Source organism: Poeciliopsis prolifica, unplaced genomic scaffold (assembly GCF_027474105.1).
Source record: "Poeciliopsis prolifica strain line A6 unplaced genomic scaffold, Auburn_PproV2 SCAFFOLD016, whole genome shotgun sequence".
In the NCBI taxonomy this organism is placed as follows: Eukaryota; Metazoa; Chordata; class Actinopteri; order Cyprinodontiformes; family Poeciliidae; genus Poeciliopsis; species Poeciliopsis prolifica.
Genome location: NW_026562391.1, coordinates 344,840 through 366,147, shown reverse-complemented (window position 1 = coordinate 366,147; position 21,308 = coordinate 344,840). Strand labels below are relative to the sequence as shown.

The 21,308-nt window shown below is 41.3% G+C and overlaps 1 protein-coding gene across 1 annotated transcript; it reads left to right on the top strand.

The window, feature by feature from the left end:
• Positions 1–7,776: 7,776 nt before the first annotated feature.
• Positions 7,777–16,972, top strand: c1qtnf6b (C1q and TNF related 6b). Its single transcript, XM_055041567.1, has 3 exons — positions 7,777–8,165; positions 13,194–13,386; positions 14,730–16,972. The coding sequence occupies exons 2-3, from the start codon at positions 13,197–13,199 to the stop codon at positions 15,275–15,277; spliced, it is 738 nt and encodes a 245-aa protein (XP_054897542.1). The 5' UTR covers positions 7,777–8,165; positions 13,194–13,196; the 3' UTR covers positions 15,278–16,972.
• Positions 16,973–21,308: the final 4,336 nt, after the last annotated feature.

Below are 21,308 nucleotides of genomic sequence, written 5' to 3'. Positions count from 1 at the left end.
CTAACATTGTTCCTGGAGCCGTGACGCCGGCATGATGAAAACTGCATCACTTCAGCCGTTCACACGCCAGAGAGTGACGGCGCTCTCGGCTGAAAATCAATGAATCTGCAGCCAAGGACATGCATTACGCCATGACATTTTATTAATCAGAATACAGTGCTAATGTGAGGCGTAATGCCTACATTAGGACTCCAGCTGTTCATTCATCCTGGCAAGGCTTTGTTTCAAGCAGACGTGTTTAATTTCAGGCATTTCTGCATTTGTCTTACGCTTCCCTTTGTGTGGTAACGAGTCCCTATCCTCATCCATTAGTTCCCATTTTGAGCTTTTACTGGGCCGTAAACCACTGCAGAAGTTCTGCTCTGTGAAGCACAACTACAGCCACAAAACAGACACTATCAATCAAAGCAACAGCTTCCAGAAGTGTTTGAATTACCCACAGTTTCTTGTTTGGTGTGTCTCAAATGGCCGGGATGTTTTTGTAAAACCGCAACTGAGCAAATATGGGTGCGTTCTCACACTAGCCCCGTTCAGTCGGCTTTCATCAAACTCTATTCAAGTCCGGTTCGTTTGGGGAGAGGCCCACTCCAGTTCACTGAAAAACTTAGGAAGCAGAGCATGCTGGGTAATTACAGCCTAAACAGATATGCTAGGCTAGCGACATTGGGAAAAGGATAAATTTCTAATTTTGGTTTATCATTGTCACAGGGTTTATAATAATGTTTTTTTTAAAAACAAGAAATTGTTTGTACTGTCAGGATTTTTATATTTACTATTTTTCACCACCTTTAATTAGTTCAATAAAGGAGTATCAATAAATACTAAGGAATTTTAAAATATGACTAAATATGTGTAATTACAAATGGGTATGCTTTTCAAGAGCAGACCAAAAAAAAAAAGAGTGATAAATAATTCTTATAATCATATCACTCGCTCGCATAATCAAAACATTGATAATACCACATGGTCTCAGACTGTTTGTCTGCAAAGGCAATTTAGACTTTTATCAGTTTTAAAAAAAATCTAAACCAAGTGTAGAGCATAAAGTGAAACACTCCCGATTTCCCACAAATCACCAGATATTCTGACAAAAAGTTCACACTGACCTCCAAAGATGTAAGACTTCTCAAAAAAAAACAAACAAACAAAAAAAAAAACAGAGTGCGTGTTTGGGTTTGCTGTTTGTTGTGCTGCATAATCAACTGTGCCAGACTCGGCCTTGGGGAGGTTAATCATTTCCATGCCACTGATAGAAAGCTATGCTAAAAAGAGTGGCAGCTGGGGAGGAGAAGTAAACAGATCGTTCTGCCAAACGGTGGCCAGAAGCTCCTTCAGATTCATCCTCTGCTGGGTCAAATCACCAGATATGTGGGACTACAGATCCATATAAATGAGTGAATAATGTGGAGAATGAATTAGCATTGCATACCAATGATCGGTAAACCTAGTGCGGGGTGTTTGTTAAATATTTGGCATGGACTCTGCTTGTTGCTCTGTTGCATTTTCTTCTTTTTTCTTTTTTTTTTTTTTAAGAGGCAATTATGAAAGATGGATTTGGCTTAATTTAAGCTAATGAGGCATAATGACGCTCGTCATTACCAGACTCAAGCTCTCCTTTCACGCACTAACTACAATATTTATGAGCCAATTTCAGCATATTTCCACGAGTTACACTTGGAATTAAAGGGAAGGAGCTCGTATCATGTGTCATGCCGTTCCATACATTGTGTATATTTAGAGAAAACAGTGCTTTGGATTTTAGCACTGGCATGCAGGTTTCACTTCTGGATGGATTGATGTTAGCAGGAAGCGGAAAGGAAAACTCCGCTCCGCTCAGATCTGTTATCTTTCACAGATCATTGAAACTATTCTCTACCTTCATCATTAAACAAAACAAATCAACCTGTAGCACAAAGAGGCAAAAGCTGCCAGCTTTGGAAAATTATACTATCAGATAAATGGTGTTGAGGGAAGAGATGAGCTTGAGTTTTACCCAAGAAGAGGATAAATCCTGATATGACTGAAAATATTAAAGGGGCAGTGTTATGTAAAATAAAGTGTTTTGAGCTTTACATCATGTTATAATGTTATCCCCTCTTACATGGAGTGTCGCCTCGACTGTTTCATGCATGCTTGAGAAATCTTGCAATCCCCATAACAGCTATTCAGCTGTGCAAAACGACTGGGTGGACCTAGCCCCGCCTTCGGGAGCCAAGCTCCTGCCTCACAGAGCAGCCCTCCCGTGTTTTGCCCATCCCGCTCCTTCAGATTAGCAAACACCTGGTGAAACTGCACATCTTCTGAGCTCATAATGCGAGCCACTTGTCATGCAACGCCGGTGGAAACTTTGTTAAAGGGTTAATAGAGCAGCCACGCTGTGATGCCTTCCTGGAGGCGGAGTTTCAGAAAGAGCAGAAGCTTCTTAAAGAGACAGAAGCCCAGTTTCAAAGCATTCATTTACCAAGTCAAATTTCTTGACATACAGTATTTTTATAACAACATAATGTAACATAGTTACTAGATCGTGTCATAAATTGATTCTATTTGGCTGGAAAACACGTCATACTGGCCTTTAAAGATACGCATTTGAACAGGAGATACCAAGTCTTTCTTCAGAGGATGTACCCAAACTGTGTTTGTTTTCTTTTGTTCCATTGGAGCAGTTTATCGGTGCTGAAATGAGAGAAAACAGAGGAGTGAAGAACATTGAGAGCCAAAGCTTTGAAAAACAAAAACAAGCTGTGGTCACTGATTTTCTTCTTCTTTTTTTTTTTTTCTTTTTCTGACTATGAGCTCCAGATGTTTTTGAGGTCACTCAGCAACTTTTGGAGATTAGTGGACTTTGAGTTTCTCTATAGTTTAACTGAGAATATTGTTTTATCTTTGCAGTTATTTCTATTCTATGCTTGTTTCACAATAACTTTGTGAAAGTGTTGACCCCCTGACCCTCGAACCGGTCATGCTTCCTGTAACGGTGCTAAATTAGCTTTAGCTTCAAAGGAGCTAGGTGTAGCTGTGACTTTAAAACAAACCCCAAATGCTTCATGTAAAAATAAAAGATAAAAAAACACTAACTAGTAGTACCAGATGCTCCCGACTGTTGGTGCTCTGTCACCCCGTGAACCTCATGGATTGATGTTGTTGAACGAGAGTTAAGTGCACTTTTACAAGCTTTCGTTAGTGGGCCGCTGTGTTCTTTAGTGCCACACAGATCCAAAACTCATGGGGGACAATGAAATGAGATGAAAGCTACTGTTAGCCTTAAAAAGTCCTTTTGACAGCGAATAAGCAATCCAGCTAACATATTTACAGTGTAAAAGTTCAGATGAGACCAAAATTGAACTTTTTCTAAATACAAATGCAATTCAATGTTTGTTACCCTAAACAAACTGTCCTTATGATGAAACACGGTAATGGCAGAATGATGTCGCAGGCACAGGAACTAATAATATTGATGTGCAAAAATAAATAAATAAATAAATAAATAATTTACGTTGTCCAAGAAAAACTCTAAATCCGTGGAAAGATTTTTCAATTGATGTTTATTTCTCACACCTCGCTCATTTTGCAAAGAAACGACGTGCAGGAATTTATATACAGTCACAAGAATTACAACTGTTATTGCAAAGTATTGATGTAGGGGCCATGAACCTAAAAGTACACCACAGGTTTCATATTTTTGTTTTTTTAATTGTAATTTATTCCTTGCTATCGATTCAATTCCAACTGAAATACGTTCAAACGCTCTTGCTGGGCACTGCAAATCAATTTTGTCTTTTTAAAACGTTCAACTATTATTTCTTTTCTCTTTCTCTTCGTGTATCCTTTTCTCCGTCGCTCCCTTGGGATCCTCTCCCCGGATGATGGTTTCCACAGCTGAAGCCTGTGTGGGTGTTTCTGCAAACAGCGCTTCAGATTTATCTTGGGAGTCGCGGTTAGGCTCAGAAGGACGTGGGAGGAGGGTGTTTCAAGAGCACAGAGGTCACAAAGAAAACATCTGAGCGCAGAGGACAAAAGAATTTGTTAAAACAAACAATGAAAAACAATAAGCAGAAATTTGAAGACCGTTTTTTTTACATTTTGTGTGTGTTTTTTAGGCATGCTAAAAGGTTTCTCTTCATACTTCCCATTTTTTAGATTACAATTTTATGCACAAAAAACACTTTTCTTTTTTTTTGTCGTAATCCTGCAACCTTTTACATTGACATGACAAAAAGTATAAACAGTTCAGTCTCTGGTTAAGCTATTTGAGTTTGTTTAAATAAAAAGAAAAGCATTTCAATCTGCTAGATCTTACTGAATTATCCGTTGAAAACTCTTTTTGCAACGACTCTGTTGGGTTTTAAAATTGCTCGACAAACTACCTCAGGATTGAAACCGCTGACACATCAAAAGTCAAATAATGTAACTTTTTCTGCCACTTCAATTGCTTTATTATTATTATTTTTTATCAAAAACATTCCCATATCAAATCTACAACTGCCTCAAAACATCCTTATTGCATCAATAAATCAGTGGTTACATTTATCTTCTTAAATTTTTTAAGAACAGCTGAATCTGGACTACTTTTATGCGCCAGTTGTATTTGTTATAGTTGACTGCATAGTTATGTATTTTTTTCACATTAATGTTCACTTATCAATTTGCTTTGTTTGTTTTATATGTCACGTTAGCTAATTTTGAACTTTTTTGTCCTTTTGTGATGCTGTAACTCCCTCATGTGGCAAGCTTATGTTACTGCACCCCTTTTTAAGACACCGATTGTTGTTTAAGACACCATGTTATTTATATTTGATCTTTTTAATTTCTTTCAGTTTGGCCTGTTGATAACTATAATTCCTGCTGGTATAAGTCAGTAAATAATACAAACTCGTTCTATCTAACGTCAAGCGCATTGCTTCTGCTGTGGCGACGCGTTTTTGATCAATTGTAAAACCCGGCGACGGACCAGAACCTCAGAAGTCTTGCTCCAACGTGCTTTGTTTTGGTTCTTCTTACATCAAGTTAAAGAAAGATCCTTCCAGAAATGCTGAGAGTCAGATATAACATTTCGCATACAGGGATAATTTCTGACTTCAAAACACAGCATTGATTAATTTGACCTACATCCGCTGCCTGAGGAAGTGAAACTTGACCTGAGGTCTGCAGCTGTGGTGTAATGGTGTGTTGAGTCATACGTCCGAACCGATCCAGAGTCCATCAGTGCTGATAGTTATGAGATTCATATTTCTATCATCTGTTGACCCCGATTTAAAACAGACAAGTTTAAAGAACAGCAATGTGAAAGTTTCTTTTTCCAGATCTTTGTCTTTAATTGACCTAAAAAAACAACAAAAGGAACATTTCCATGCATTTATAATTCATAAGTCTATAGCAGCATTCTCTCTATGCAGGTAATTAGGATCTTAAAACGGCATAAAATGAGTTGCATTGATACCACCATTGTTAGTTGTTGGACAAAATGGAAAGCAAACCCATCAATCCTGCTTTCAGAAACAACGGGACGAAATTTACTGCAGTGAATCAACGTAAGGCTGAGAGATATGAACATATTCAAACTTTTATTGGAATATGTGGAGAATAAGCAGCTATTTTACCCCATAACTCACTGAAAGAGTCTGTGGTTATTGGGGAGAGACGAACAACGAAGTTCAACACAACGTGACTTTTAAAGCGTTTTTCAGTCATGCTGAGTTTTCACTGGCATGAAGGTTTTAAAATGATCAAATCTGCCCATCAGTTTTCCATCAATAAAACGGAAAATAAAACGCGGCTCTATTTAAACAATTTACTTGCGGGTCAAGCAGTAATCAGACCCGGGTGTGACTCGCTAAACTGAGTCAAAAGTGTGTTTACTGGTAATTAGGATTTAACAAGGGATGCTTGGGCGAGGCTGCATCATATAAATGATTCCCTTAAGGTTATTCATTTTAACGTGTGTTGAAAATATATATATTTACGGAATTGACAACACTGCATATGAAAGAGGGAGGGGAAAAAGGATACCTGCGAAAACGTTTAGAGAAAGAAAAAGGGCCCTAAGTGTTGAGAAAAAGAGGAATTTAGAACAGACGAAAAAGATCTCAAAGCTGCCGGTTATGATTCACGGGAGAATGAAGACACAAGATGGGTTCAATTCCACTTACATGGCAATCAGGGTTTAAATAACGAAAGGAAATTAGTGGGATTTACAGGAAAAAACCCAGAAAGGGTCAAAACGAAAGGGTAGAAACGAAAGTGCGTCACTTAAAGCAGGTGAGTTTAAGTGACGCACTGCAAAAAACAACCAAAGAAAAACCCTTAGAGTAGTTTTGCTCTGCTCTGCAAATAAATTTTTTCAGCACCAGTTTCACTAGCAGATTATCTCACTTAAGAAAAAACTGTCTTGTAAGTGAAGGATTTATTTATTTTACTTAAAATAAACTCCTGCATCTTTATGAAAAGCCACCCATAATTTAGTTGTATATTATTCCAAGTGAACCAAGACATTTCACACCAGAAAGTAGACAAAAGAAACCAAATCTACGTCAAAATTTGCGTTTTTGCAGAGTATTTCATCAGACTGAAGACGACAGAAGACGCCGAAGGGAAGCAACCCCAGTGAATCATGGGAAAGCCTGGTGGACAAAGCATTCGTGAGTCAGAGTGAAGCACGGAGCTGGAATTCAGCAACGCAGTTAAAGAGCTTCTGGCAACAAATAAACTTTACGAGGCAACGCGTGGGGCAATCGGCGTGTAATTATCTGGTTTTTGTTGTTGTTTTTTCTTGCCGTCTAAAAGCTCAACGTTTCAGTCGACCAGATCTGAGTCAACTGGCTGCAGGCTGATGGCACGAAAATGGGACTTCACTCCATTTCGCTTCGGCTCGTTTGTCTTACATGAAAACTCGCAGGGTGGCGATGCAATCCAGGATGAAAAACAAAGCAACGGATAAATGTAACAATTTTAGATGAAAGAAATTCTCAAAGAAAGAAACAGAAAATATAAAAGTATGACAAACGTCTGTATTTCAGCGATGCGGAAAACTGACTTTTTGAGCTTCACATCGTGTTATAATTGTTATTCTGGAGTGTTGCCTTGATTTTTTGATGTGTATTTGAGAAATCATTGACTCTCACCTGCCAGCCGCTCAGCTGTGCCGCCCCCTGCTGAGATGCAGCCCTGGACGGTGTCCAAGTCGCCCATATTGGGAAACCACCAACGGTTCCTCACACCAGCAGGAAAATGACAAAAGAGCCTGACACTGTTGTTTTAATCAGCACTGTTCATTAAAAGCGCACATTGATTGCAAATCTTTTTACCTGACCAACAAACATCTAGTCTGTGAATCACCGCAGATCAAAAATGAAAAGAAACTCATGTTTTCCATGTTCAGCAGTACAATTTCCAGAAGTTTTCGGTTGACTGTTTTTGATGTTTTCACTTTACAGAAAAAGAAAAGAAAAAAAAGATCGGGTCACATGCCTGTGCCAGCATAGGGATGCTTGTGGTCCCACTTGGCATCGCATTCAGCTGAGACTAGACAAACTTGCTGTTTGACCCAAAGCGCAATATTTTAAGAAGAGCTTAAAAATGATCGGTCTACCAACTTTCTGTGCTGGTTGGCCAGTTTTGTGTCATTTTTAAATTGGGGCCACACTATCATTTCAGATGCCTCAAAGTGTTCCCAGGACACTCTTTGGACACCCCTGCTTCCACGAGTCAAAATCTGCAATCCAGCTCAGCATTTTAGCGCATTTGGAAAGGAAAGCGCAGCGCGATCATCCAAATTCAACGCATAAGACACACCGGGCAGAAGTGCAGGCAGAAGGCAGAGAGGGAGGAGTAATGACTTAAACACACCTTTCTTTAGGTTGTCGGTGCCACTCTCTGCTCTCCACAGAACATCTGGAAGAAGGAACAACAGCCTAAACCTCTGCAGTGGGGGGGTGACTGGTGTGCAGGAAGATAAACTTCTGACTTCTAGAGTTTCGTGATGGAGGGAGGACTGTTTTGTGTGTGTGTGAGTGTGTGAGTGTACAGACTTGAGCAGTAGGGAGTGTGTGTGTGTTTTAAGAGAGATTTCCTCTAAGTCGTTCCACCTCTCAATCTGACAGCAGCAGCAGCAGCAGCAGCACTACCTCTTCCCCCCTCCTCCTCCTCCTCGACTGGAGAAAATCCACCAGGTAAGAGACCCGCACGCTCTCGTCCCCGCGCGCGCGCGACGTGACAGCTGGCGACCCGCGACGAGCGCGCGAGCCTCTGCAGAAAGCTCTCGGCAGAGAGACAGAGACGGAGGGAAGAAAGGGAGGAAAAAAACCGTCAAGGAAGAAGCTTTTAGCCGGGAAGGAGGAAAGACGAAGAAGAAACACCCGGCGGCGCGTTTGCGCGCCCGCAGAGGCGCGCGGGATTGTTGACGTTCCTCACAGAGTCGCCAACTCAGCAGAAGTTTTTCTTTGTTCGAAAGTTACAGCGACGGAGCTCGCGCGCTCTCGCTCACGCGCCCGGACGCGCCAGCCGGCTTTGTGTGTGTGTACGCGCGCGCGCGTGCGTGAGGGAGTTGTGTAACTCTTTCTGTCGGGGTTGATCCGCTGCATGCCAAATTGATGCTCTGGCGCTGTAGACGTGGCTTCCACAATGAACTGCTGGATGTGGTTGACTCGGCTCCAGCAGAGTGTGTTCACTTCCTTTAAGCGCGCGCCGGGACTCTGTTGGACAAGTTGTCCACAGATTGTTTGGGGGAATGCAAGGGAGCTCCAGAATGAGGGTTGTTCAAATATGCAGTCACTGTTGAGTGCAGTGAATTTAGGCTTTAAGGTGTGGACATATCAGAACTTGACCCCTGTCTAACGCGGGGTCAAAGCCAACGAAGATGCAGCAGACAGAGCTCGGTTAAATGAGTCTGCGCTCCGTTTTATTTATTTTTTGCCAAGGTTTAGGAAAGGCCCGGTCGTGCGGTCTGGGAGTTCAGACTGGAGTAACTGAGGCGGGTCAAGTGGGTTTGTAGGCGCATTTCAGCGACCAAGCATTCAAAGTGATTTATGTCATAACAACACAGTACAGCAAGTCGTTATAAAACAAGCAGTAAGCGGTACATTTTGTTCAATGCCACCAAGTGAATACACGTCAAATGTATCGATCAATGCTCCAGTTATTATGAGCCAAAAAGTCAACTGGGTTTGGTTGAGTGTTTCAGCTGTTTTGCAGTTTTCTGGAAGTTTGTTCTAGATTAGTGGAGCATAGAAGCTGAATGCTGCTTCGCTGTGGCTCTGGGGATGCAGAGCAGAACCAGAACCAGGACACCTGTAAGAACGCTGTGCTGTCGATATGTGGAACAATGCGTTTCCATTTTCTGCATTTTTAAATTTTTTTGTGAAGAGAGCGCTTCGCTTCCTTTCTGCAGCAGAAACCCCTCATGCTCTATGGTCCCATATATTTTAGTTTCAAAAATGATTCGATTTGCCTTTCAGAGTCATAAACGTCACCGGACGTCGGAGTTGGGTTTATTTAAAAGTTGCATTGCAGTGAGACATTCTCATCTTTATGCCAGGAAGAGCTCAAAACAACCCAAATAATGTTATATTTCCAGTAACTTCTACTGGCACACTTGTACAATATCCATAGCCTCTTGGATATCCATAATGCAGAACTTACCAAGCCTTGTCAAGAGACTGTTTGTGTCTGTTGTGGATCATGTGGTAACTGTGTGCATCGCTTTGCGTTTCTGTGTCTTTACTTTTGACACGAGGTGAAATTTCCTGCAGAAAACCGTCTCAAAACAAAAAACACACACCTATTACATCTTCATAAGGAAGCCGCTCGGATCCCATCTGGACATGTGGAGAGGTATTTTATTAAAACGTCAAGTCTGGTTACAGCAGTGAGGATGCAAGTTAATAAGTCTTTTGACTCACAGCCAGAAAATGCACACAGCTCGCGGTTTCTGACGTCTGAGGTGAAACGATTCACCCTGGAAGACCACGAACGTTTGCTTCATGGAAATCTTCTGCTTCCAGGCCCAGGCGGCGGTCAGTCCTGCTGCAGCTGCAAGGGACGTTAATGTGGTCAAGATTAGGACAAGATGCAGGCCAGCTAAAGTGACGCATATTCAAACAAGATGTTTTAATGAAAACCGACGACTCTACTTTCCTTCGTCTGTCAAACTGTGGTTCATCTGAAATGAAATCGGCGCTTGGTGGAGGAGCTAAAGGACGTTTTTTTTGGGGGGGGGTTTAACCGAGAAAAAAGAAAACAGAAGTAAACGCGAGCTCATTCAATTCGCCCCATTTATTGTGACAGTTGTTCTTGATGAATGCTGTTCAATTCAGTAGATTCATGTGGCTCCAATTCACAACAAACGTCTAAACGAGCATCTGGTGACAGTTTCTTTTAAACGGGAGGGGGGGAAAAAAACCACCAACCATTTGTCTCAACCGGCTGGGTCTCTATTTGAAAAATATGGCTTAAGAATATCAAAACTCCATATTTGCTGCACTCTGTGCAGAGCAGCAGGACAATAAATACTCTGGTATATGTCAAAACTAAGAAGAGAAGTTTTAAATCAGCAGCATAAATATATTGGAAAGGTTAGCAGTAGCTTGTCCTCTGACAGCTGGCTGACTTTTAACAGTGACACAGATGCTCATTATAACCACAGTGGTTGTGTTTTACTGGCAGAAGTCGGGTAGAAGTGTTGAGGCAGAGCTCCAAACATTTCATTTTCTCGCTGTCAAGCCCCATCCGTCATCTGAAATATTGTTAATGCTCATCTGTCACTGGAAAAAACACAAGAGGGGCTCTGTTATTTCCCTCCTGTGTCTCATCACGCTTTATTTTACTTCCTCGCTGTCCACGTCCTGCAAATGTTGCAGAATGAGGTGGAAGGAAGGAGGAGGAGAGATTCAAAGATGGCGATGAAGTAACACTGGACACAGAGAAAGATGCAATGAAGGGAAGAGAAAAATCAATGAACACAGTGATGCAGTCAGGCTTTTATGTCCAAAATTTCCACTCGTTCGCTTTGTTAATTTAATCAGATAAGCGCGTGTGGGGTCACATTATGGTGATCGGCGTTTATCAGATAATTTCAATAAATAAACTTAATGATATGGATGTTTATTTGTCTTGCAGGAGTTAAAACGTCTTCCAAGTTTCAAGCCTATTTCAGGATTTCTTCGATAACTAGGCGTGCACAATATGTCGGCACTGACATTGGTGTCAGCCGATATTAATCTTTTTTTTTTAAAACATATCGAAATCAGTTTTGTTTTATACATTACATTTTCCACAGGGTTCGTTTGTTCTCCGCTGAGCTGGCCACTTTATTCCATGTCTCCCCAACATGGCATTTGATTCACTGTGTTTTCCAGGCACTCTGTGCCATTTCACAGCTCAGTCAAGTAACTGTTAGCTTTAGTTGCTATAAAAATGTTCTAAATGGCAAATATGACTTCCAGATTTAACACCTTGAGATTAGTTCAAGAAACTCCTGCTCTTTCTGAAACTCCACCTCCAAGACGCCACCACACCATCGCTCTTCTATTGACCCTTTAACAATGTTTTCACCACCATTGCCCTGAGAAGTAGCTCCTATAATGAGCTCAGCAGATAATAGTTCCACCAGGTGTTTGCTAATTGCTGCAGGCTAGTCTGAAGGAGCTGAGAGGGAAAGTCTGTAACGCTCGGGAGGAGAGGAGGCGGCAGACTCATCAGGATGGTCAAAAAGTCACAACCACACTGGTACTGGGAACTCCACAGTGTTTGTCTTTTAATAAACACACCATTCACCAACCTTACAAAGCCCGGTTGAGCTTCTGATATGTTGTCAAACATGACAATGAGCAGAGTCCAAACAACACGTAACGTTACCAGAGTTAGGGAGCTGATATCACAGACGTGAATAAGGCTAACATGTCCGTGTCGGTCTAGGTGTCGATCTGTAGCATGTTTCTCCCACACTCTACAGAGAAGCAGTGGCGCATACTTGTGACATCATTAACGATACCAGAGTGTCTTAAAGAGACACTGCACAATTGCGGCTGCTGCAAGTCGCAGGGGAGAGTCGCTCTGTAACAGAAAAACGTCTGAGCTGCAGTTCGGGGGAGGAGCTGCCTCTCGAAGGCGGGGCTAGGTCCGGTCGGGTGGCATGAAAGAATCAAATCAACACTCCAGGTATGTTTTTGATGAGAGAATAACATTATAATATGATGTAAAAAAAGTTTATTTAACGTAATGCTGCTCCTTTAACAACAACAGCTCTCATTCATCCATAAAGTGTAAAATGTCTAATGGCTCTGCAGCTCCTCCATTTCATTCCATTACATGAACGAAAGATGACAAATGATTGTAGGCAGAGATCAACCACATCTCTGGACATTTCTGAAACATAATGAAACATAACGCTGGCTGGATTTGTTCTGATGAATATAATTCCATTTATTGTTATGCGTTTTGACCCATATTTGCAATCCCTGCGCAGGGAAGCGCTGCTACTTTGTCACATTTTCATGCAAATCAATCAAATCTCTGAGGTGATTCAGGGAAATCATGCACAGAAATCTGTGGGCTTAGAAAGCGCGCACATTTCCCCTGGAAATATTTATGAAAGCAAATCAAAGGATCAAATCCATACTTTTTTGTTTGTTTGTTTGCATTCACTTCACTGCAATCTGAAACCATTACTGCAGTGTTTCCTCATTTCTAGTCTCTAAGTTTGCCTCATGTCTTTTTGGTCCAACACCTCCAAACGGCCAAGAATGGGAATCAGCCACGGGGAGTGTGTAGGATTTGCTTCGGTTTTTATGTTTGCGAGTCTGAATCCCTGGAGAAATCGCAGTAAATGCAGCATGCTTCATCCTGCGTGTCTCGGATGGGCAGCGCGTTCCAGGGCCCCATTAAGCTAGAAGAGTTATGGCCAGATTCATAAAGTTTGGCAGTCATGTGTGAGAATTACTTTTGGGGGAGGATATTCTTTGTGTTAGAGAAGCATTTGCACATTTGACCAGAAATCCACAGGAATGCAAAAATAAATAAATAAAAACTCTAACACAGTCAGATCAACAAAGAAAATTGTGGTTTCAGCTTTTACTTGATGTTCCAGACTTTGAAAGAGAATATATATATATTGTTAAAAAAAAAAGAACATTTTATATTTATTTTTCCAGCATAGTTCAATGAATATGTTGGTTTTTGTTTTTTCTGTCCTGCCTCCTCAGGTGATGGCAGCCATGTTGACTGCCAGCTCCAGCCTGCTGTTCCTCCTCGCCTTGGTGTGCTGCGTCTCCTCTTCGCCCAGATCGCCGTCTCGGCTCTGCAGGCGATGCTGCGACCAGCTGGATCCGCCGGCCACCACCGCTCAGTACCAAATGCCTGAAGTCAGAACTGTCATCAACATGACCATTCTCAAAGGTACCGCAGGTCCAGCTCGCTTCCTGTGTCACGGTGTTTGTTGTAGGAAGAGGCTTAAAGATCAGAGAGAAAATCAGGGTTTTGCTTTTCTTCTGATTCCTAAAGCACAGAAAGTCCATGACGGAAGAAATGCAGAAGATATATGGTGCTTCACTGGGACGTTTTAATCCTTGTGTCTCTGCAAGTGTTTCATTTCTATGACGACATATTAGGGCCTTTGTATAGACAATAGGGAGAGCAGTAAATCTCTGCTCAAGTATCTCAGAAATTTTCTAGAAAGAAGAATTAAGAAACTTCTGAGTTTGTAAAGTCCCCCCCCCAAAAAAAAAAATGCTGGAAAAAACTAGAATATTTTGAAATTAATCATTTAAATGTGGAAATGTCAGAGATTGAAAAGTTGCAAATTTGCTAAAGCAGATTTGCAACTTTTAAAGTTAAAGCCGAAGGCTGTGTGCCTCGATGTAGTAGTGCTCAATCAGAAGTGCAATTACCCTGGAACCGAGCAGCCGACTGTAACGATGCATTCATGGGTAAGTGGAAATGAGATACGAAACATGCTGTTGAAGGGGAAATTAGACGCTCCATTGATAGAAACGACCAGGAACCACTTTTAAAATCAACCACAGATCAATGATTCTTGGTAAACAATCAGGCAGTCCAGTGCCAGTAATCTTTACAACTTTTGACAATTTCTATCAAAGGGAAATGCATCAAAAAAAAAAAAAAAAAAACGATTCAGAGAAGCCCTGGATGTTGATTTATTAAAAGCGCTGAAGCATAAGCCTGTATTTGTATCACCAACATGTTATTTGTAAAGAGGCCTTGGTGCATTCATCATTTTGTGCTCTATGTGAAGTGGACTGAACACATCACTGATATAAACAGGAGAAATGAAGGAATAGTCTAAATTAAACCTAAAAACGAATAAATAAATTTGGCTAGGAAAAACATTGACCGATTCATTTTTTGAACGATGAACAAAAGACGTGGGCTGATTGGCTAACTGGTTGCAGGTGTGAGAGCAGGGAGGGCGAGGAAGAGACATACTCAGGATTAGAAAATTAATCTAACAAAATAACAAAAGAAACATAATTAAACTGGAGTCGCAAGGAATAACTAGAGACAAAAATAAACATAACTAGAAACACTAAGAAGAATTATACTAGAGTGGAACAGAAACAAGACTGGTCTATTCAAACAAAGAAACTAAGGAACACAGAATAAACAAACCTCAAAAACAACCAAGGTCATAGCATATGCACAGCGATCATTACTATGTGCATTGTCTTTTATGTAGATAGCAAATTCCTCCATCAAACTTCCCTCTGCTCCTGTGTCTGCAGGTGACAAAGGCGACCGAGGAGACAAAGGCACGCCCGGGAAGCCGGGTCTGGAAGGGCCCGCCGGGCAGCGTGGACCCCTGGGCCCAAAGGGCAGCAAAGGCCAGGTGGGCGCCCCTGGCGATGCCTGCAAGATCCCGCACTCTTCGTTCTCCGTCGGCCGCCGCAAGTCCCTGCACAGCGTGGAGTACTACCAGGCGCTGGTCTTCGACACGGTGTTCGTCAACCTCCACGAGCATTTCAACATGTTCAAGGGAAAGTTCTACTGCTACGTGCCGGGGATCTACTTCTTCAACGTCAACATCCACACCTGGAACTTCAAGGAGACCTACCTGCACCTCATGCATAACGACAAGGAGAAGGTGATCCTGTACGCGCAGCCCAGCGAGAGGTCCATCATGCAGAGCCAGAGCGTCATGCTGGACCTGGCCCTGAACGACGAGGTGTGGGTCCGCCTCTACAAGAGGGAGCGCGAGAACGCCATCTACAGCGACGATGTGGATGTTTACATCACGTTCAATGGATACCTGGTGGCGCCGGGCATCCAGTGAGACTGGAAGTGAAATCAGGATTGGCAGAGCGTCTGTGTTCGGTTATTCACTTTATTCAATCCTCTCAATCCTCTCAATGTTCTCTACCACAAACCTCACAAACCATTGTGGTAGAGAACATTGTACAAGTGGTGCTATCAAATATTCCTGCCACCAGTGAGTGGAAATGTGCTGCTTTCATAAATAGAGGCTGAAGGAAAAAAAATCAAAAAAACCAAAATAAAGAGGAACAATAAAAACGTAGTATTTGAGAAAGGAAACCGAGAAATCTTTTTTTGTTGTTGTTCTTGAATTGCATTTTTGTACAAATTAGGTCATGCTTCCTGTTCTTTGCGGTGCTAATAATTCCCTCAGAAATCCTTTTCACTGGCTTTATGGAAATAAAATGTGTTTAAATGCAATCAGACCAACTCTAAAATATCTATAGGGCCATCTCTTGTGGACCAACTTTAGTTATTAGCTATTAGCTTTAGTTATGAGCTATTCATTTAATTATTAGCCATTAGTGCTAGTTGTTAGCTACTAGCAATAGTTATTAGCCTTTAACTTTATTAGTTAGCTATTGGCTATATTCATTAGCTATTAACTTAATTATTAGATATTATATTAATTAGCTATTAGTTTTAGTAGCTAGCCATTAGATAGAGTTATAGCTATTAACTTTTTGGCCATAAAAAGAAGACTCCTCAAATGTTCAAAAGATGTATACTCCTTTGATAAATCGTTCAGTGTAAAGCAGAAATGATAATAAATATCTAAGAGATCTGAAGCTAAAATTATAAAAAAAAAAAAAAACCTTTAAAGTAACTTGATCCTGACTTAGCGGTACAAACAAGTACAGACTTTATGCCAGTGTGAACACTGCTGGAGTATTTCTTTCCAATTCCTATGTAGGCAGTCCTCCATTTTGTAAGTTTGACTGTCAGCAGTCTTTGCTTTTTGCTCATAATTAAAGTTTTGTTTGACCCAGATCTTAAAAAGGTTCTTCCCTAACCCTAACCCTAACCCTCCTCATAACCCTAACCCTGTCTGACAGGCCAGGAGTATTTTTCTGTTTGCTTGTTTTCTCAGAGTGCTGTGTTAATTATAAAGAACATGAAAAGAGGTGTGGCTGAATATAATTCTGTAAAAAAAAAAAAAAAAAAAAGCAGATATTTTTAGCAATCACAGTATCAAAATATTGTGAACCTTATTCGTTCCATTGCTAAGTTAATTGCTGCTGTGACAAAAACCCGGCCCATCAACTGAACAAGAAAACATTCAAAATTAGGTCAAGTTTCATCACAAACCAATATCTCTTTCAACATTTAGTGTACATTTATTACATAAAATCCACAAAAATCATCACTCACTGTTGCTTTTCTTTCACATGTAAACCTGTATTATTATTTTTTTATTATTATGTTAGTGAAGTGAACATTAGAAAAATGAACAACAAATCTGCTGTGTGTTCTAATCCAAGCATCCATCAGGGATTTACTAAAGAAACGCCTTGTATTCTTGCTGGACAGACTACAAACTGCGGAGCAGTTTAATGTACATATTTGTATATTTTCTGTCTATAATGGCAGACAGATTTGTAATCACTCATGCTGTTGAGGCTGTAAACTATTTGTAAACACTTGTCCTCTTCATAAGGTCATCTTGTATTGTGTCACTGCACACAGGCAAATAAATAAATATTGCATAATTTCATCTGTTCCGCATAAAAGCAGGTGCCTCTTCTGTCAAGATCTCGGGTGAAATCTTTTTGCAAAGGAGCGAATTTGTTCCACGCTTCTGCTGCGAAGAGTTACCTCAGCATTAGATCCTTGATGCTTTTTGGCTCCTGAAGACCACCAGGGGAGATAGCATTTGAGGTCAACCCTACAAACGAGCCGCTTCTGTCCCGTTTAGAGACAGCGGACAAGTCTGCGGCTCCGTCTGTTACAGGACGCCTTGCTGGAGGGAAACGCACTGTGGCGGTGTAAATACTTCAGATTGTCAGAGATCTGCAAAGTTCTGCTGGAGAAACGACACCTGGCGTTTTTCCTGCTCCGTCAGAATGATGGAGGCCGTTCCAACACGCCCAACAGAGGAGCTGGAGGAAGACTGAAAGTCTCTAAATCTCACCTAGTTCAGATTGTCTCAACTTGGTTTTGGTTGGAAGTGCTTCCTATCCAAACACAGAATGGCAAGATTTGAGATGAACGTCCATTTAGCAAATGATGTTGGATTACCAGCAATCTGATTATGATGGCTTATTGCTATACTGCACCAATTTCAGTTATTAAAAAATGTGTAAATTTTCAAAAACACCTCACTGAAAATGTCAGTTTCAAGTTACCAAGACGTATAAAACTAAACACTTTATCTCAGGGCGATGCAAAGACAGATTTGAATTTCCTTGGGAAGCCAAGCAAGTTCAGGAAAAAAAAATCTCTCTTTGGACAGAAAATGCCGAGCCGCTGCAGAAAGGGAAGGAAAACTGTATGAGCGAGGCTTGAAGACGGCTCAGGATCTGAAGGCATCCAGCATTATCCGTGTCACAGCGGAAGCAGTGCGGCGATGCAATCGGGCCGAGGATGGAAGGGAAGTGGCTTTATCGCCTCCACTGTGAGAACAGATAATGATGCTTGTTTGTGAGGTGAATCTGGGGGCACTGAAAGCTGCAGGAGGATCGAAGTCGGAAAAGGTGCAGAAGCAGCGAGAGAAAATAAAACGCAACACTGACGCAACACCTCAGCTTCGTCCTTTTTCTTTTCCTGACAGCAGCCAGATCTACAGACAACTGAAGAAAGTTACCAAAATACATTTTCCACATCATTATAGACATGTTTTCCAATGGGTTACGTTGGGGATTTACGTGAGTATTTCTTCATGCTGGATAAGAAGAGAGCCGTGCATTGCTTCCGATTTCTGAAAAACACAACGTGCAAGTTTGTTCACAAACAGCTCAGAGTGCAGAGCAGAAAATGTCTGAGTATGAGCAGAGCGGTCTGTGAACCTGATTCAGTTACAGCGATTCAGCCTGGAGATCTGGGACAAAGTTCCTGCAATCTGTGAGACGTTTGAAAAAGAAACTCCCAAAGATTTGGCCCAAATAGTATTGCTTAACCGACGTACGCTAATCTGTGAATCTGGGGGGGAAAAAAGTGATGAAAATAATCTCTAAAAGTATTTCATGCTCATTATTGTGGCATTTAACAGGCAGAAATCATTTTTGGAGTTCTAAAGCAGGAAAGGTTTGTTCCCTTTTCCCAGTAGTTAAAGAAAGTTTATTTGTGGAATAGCACAGCTGTAAATTTCGGTTGTTTCCTTACATTCACAGACTTAATTAAATATAAGCATGTCAGTGTGAAGTGTTTCTGGGTTCATTCCTTCTAGAGAGACTAATGTTTGACTCATGACGCTGGACATGTTGCCCTGATTCAACTGAAGAACTTTTTATTTTCATTTTGCCAATTATTAACAATCACATAAACCAAATATTGACGCAAATTCTGATTCCCGTCGTGTAAATGTTGTATGTTGCCTTCTTGCATAAAAACAAACACATCAAAACTGCAGCATTAAAGAAAAAACCCTATTAACGCTCTAAAGTATGGAGCCCCCTGCAGGACATGGGGACATTTTTTGACTTTGACTCAGAAATGGTCCAAGTAGTTCAGATCCGGGTTTTTTTCCCCTTCAGTTCATCATTGAGCAAAACTCACAATGATGAACTGATCAGTGCATTATTGCGAGAGAACGCAAACGTTTTGCGAGGCAGCGCAAAAAAAATTAATGAAATAAAAAACAAATCCCCCGCATCCTCTAGGGGGCGCCGTATTAAAGAAATGAAACGTCAGCGACGGATAGTTGAGTCTCACTTGCATTTGTGAAAATGCAAGTGTGGGATGTTTTTGTCAAAAAACTGCAATCTGCAGTTGTTCAATGAGAGTATAAAAATTACAACACCTTACAATTATGTTTTTAAAAAATTGCAACTTGTTTAGGTAATAAGTGTGAAGCGTCTCCTGGTTGTTTGCAGCTTCTGCTCCTCTGCGGTCCCAGACGACAACAGCAACAGAAAGGAAACGCGTTTTTGACAGATGTTGCCGCGCTTAATTGAGGCAGGAGGCACATCTGACTTCATGCAGCTTGTATCTTGATGTAGGTACTTTACATAATTCTCCACTCGCCTCTGTGGCAGTAAAACATTCGACTTCTCTTTCATGCAGCAGGCCTCTTCATGTGCCAGATGTTCGGGGGTCTTCCCAGCATCACTTCAGATTTCTCCCAAAGTGTTTCGACTGGATTCAACTCAAAGGTTTGACTTTGGCTTCCCGACAGAGAGCCGTCCTGGGTCTATTAGGTGAATCCACAATGAATCAATCATGTTGTCGGAATGGTTAGTTTACAGTTCACGTTCAGCTTTTCATTTTGATTTTCGGTGGAAACGTTAAGCAGCAACCGTGAGCTGCAGCATCCCAGAGCGAGCAGAGCAATCCAGACTGCAACCATTCCACAGTAACGTTTCACGTCTTGCTTGATGCTGGGTTTCTCCTGCGAAGGTTTCGGCCTGCGCCAAACTTTAAAAAAAGTTCAAACAGAACTTCTCCAGCTGAAAACGACTCTTTCATTCATCTGCACAAAGAGTTTCATTCTCCAGAGATGACGACCTCGTTCAGCAGAAAAACCGATGTTGTGTTCTGATCCAGCGTTTGGGTTCGCAAACCTCTTTCCTCGCAGGCCTCCGGATCAAACTCAGCTCAGCTTTGTTGCTGCAAGTGGAAACATGCACCTTGATAGCGACCGGCAGAGTCCAGGGAAAACCCGACAGGGGAGTCTTGAGATTGTCAGGGACTCTTTTCACATCAAACTTTCAGCAAATTGATCTGAATTTAGTTGGAACAGCCACCGCCAGCAAATACTTCACAACTGATTACCTGTGAAGGCTTGCACAAAGTTATTTTTATCATTATTATGTTGCGTTTGATGATTTTTTGGGCTTAAATGCCCTCTTTGACTCAGTATTGAATTCAGGGCTGATACGATTAATCGATTACTAAAAGAATCGTCAACTACTCTGGAGACATTGGTGTGATTGCCTCCTGACGTGTTAGTTGCCATTTTTTAACGCACTTTTTATTCTTTTATTGTTTTTCTTTTCTTTTTATGTATATTTGGACTTTGAGTCTGTGTAATAAAAATCTATCTATCTAATTTAGTAATCAACTAAACGCAAGCTCTTAATTGGGGCATACAGACAGTATATACACCTCCCATAATGCACTAAATTGATATAAACATAAAGTGTTGTAAGAATTGTGTAAAATAAGCACGTGATGCGTCTGAAAATGACAATCTATCAGCTGAACGGATTTCAGTTCTCACTACCAGCTGCGGTGAATGAAACTGTTTGAACTCTTCAGTATAAATGCAAAAAGCACACAAGAAATGTAAAGCCCAGTATACAGAAAGCAAGGATGTGTAGAAGTGAGACGAAGCTCCACAGCGTCCCTGTTATCTTTCAAGTGTAAACACTCAGGAACACCGGCGTGTTTTTCACTCTGCGTTTCCGCTGCCAGAGCATGGAGATGGTCTATCCAAAGTACATCCTGTTTAGAGACTGAAATACAAAACTCTTTTGGAATCACTCCAAAAAAAAAAAAAACTTAAGGTCACTTGTAGCAAAGGCTGTCAAGCCATTAAACTGGCTCTGTTAGACTGCTGAATTTTCCCATCAGCTTATCCTCCCCCCTCTTTCTTCCATAAATAGCTGCTTTGATGGGATCATCGCACAACGTGATCGTCCAGAAAACATCCTGCCGGCTGGAAAAAGACTAAAACTGACAAGAACGCCCTCTGAACTTTCACAGGCTCTTGACTGAATGAACCAGAGGAGATCATGCAGGTGCTTGATACCCGATCAGCCTTCATAAGATGATAAATAAAGTTCACTTCGAAACATAATTGAGGAGATTTTCCAGAGAGTTGCCATGGTGATAAGATCTAGTCAGGAAGTACAAAATACTTAGGGTCAGAGGTCAGTCTTCCTTCTTCTACT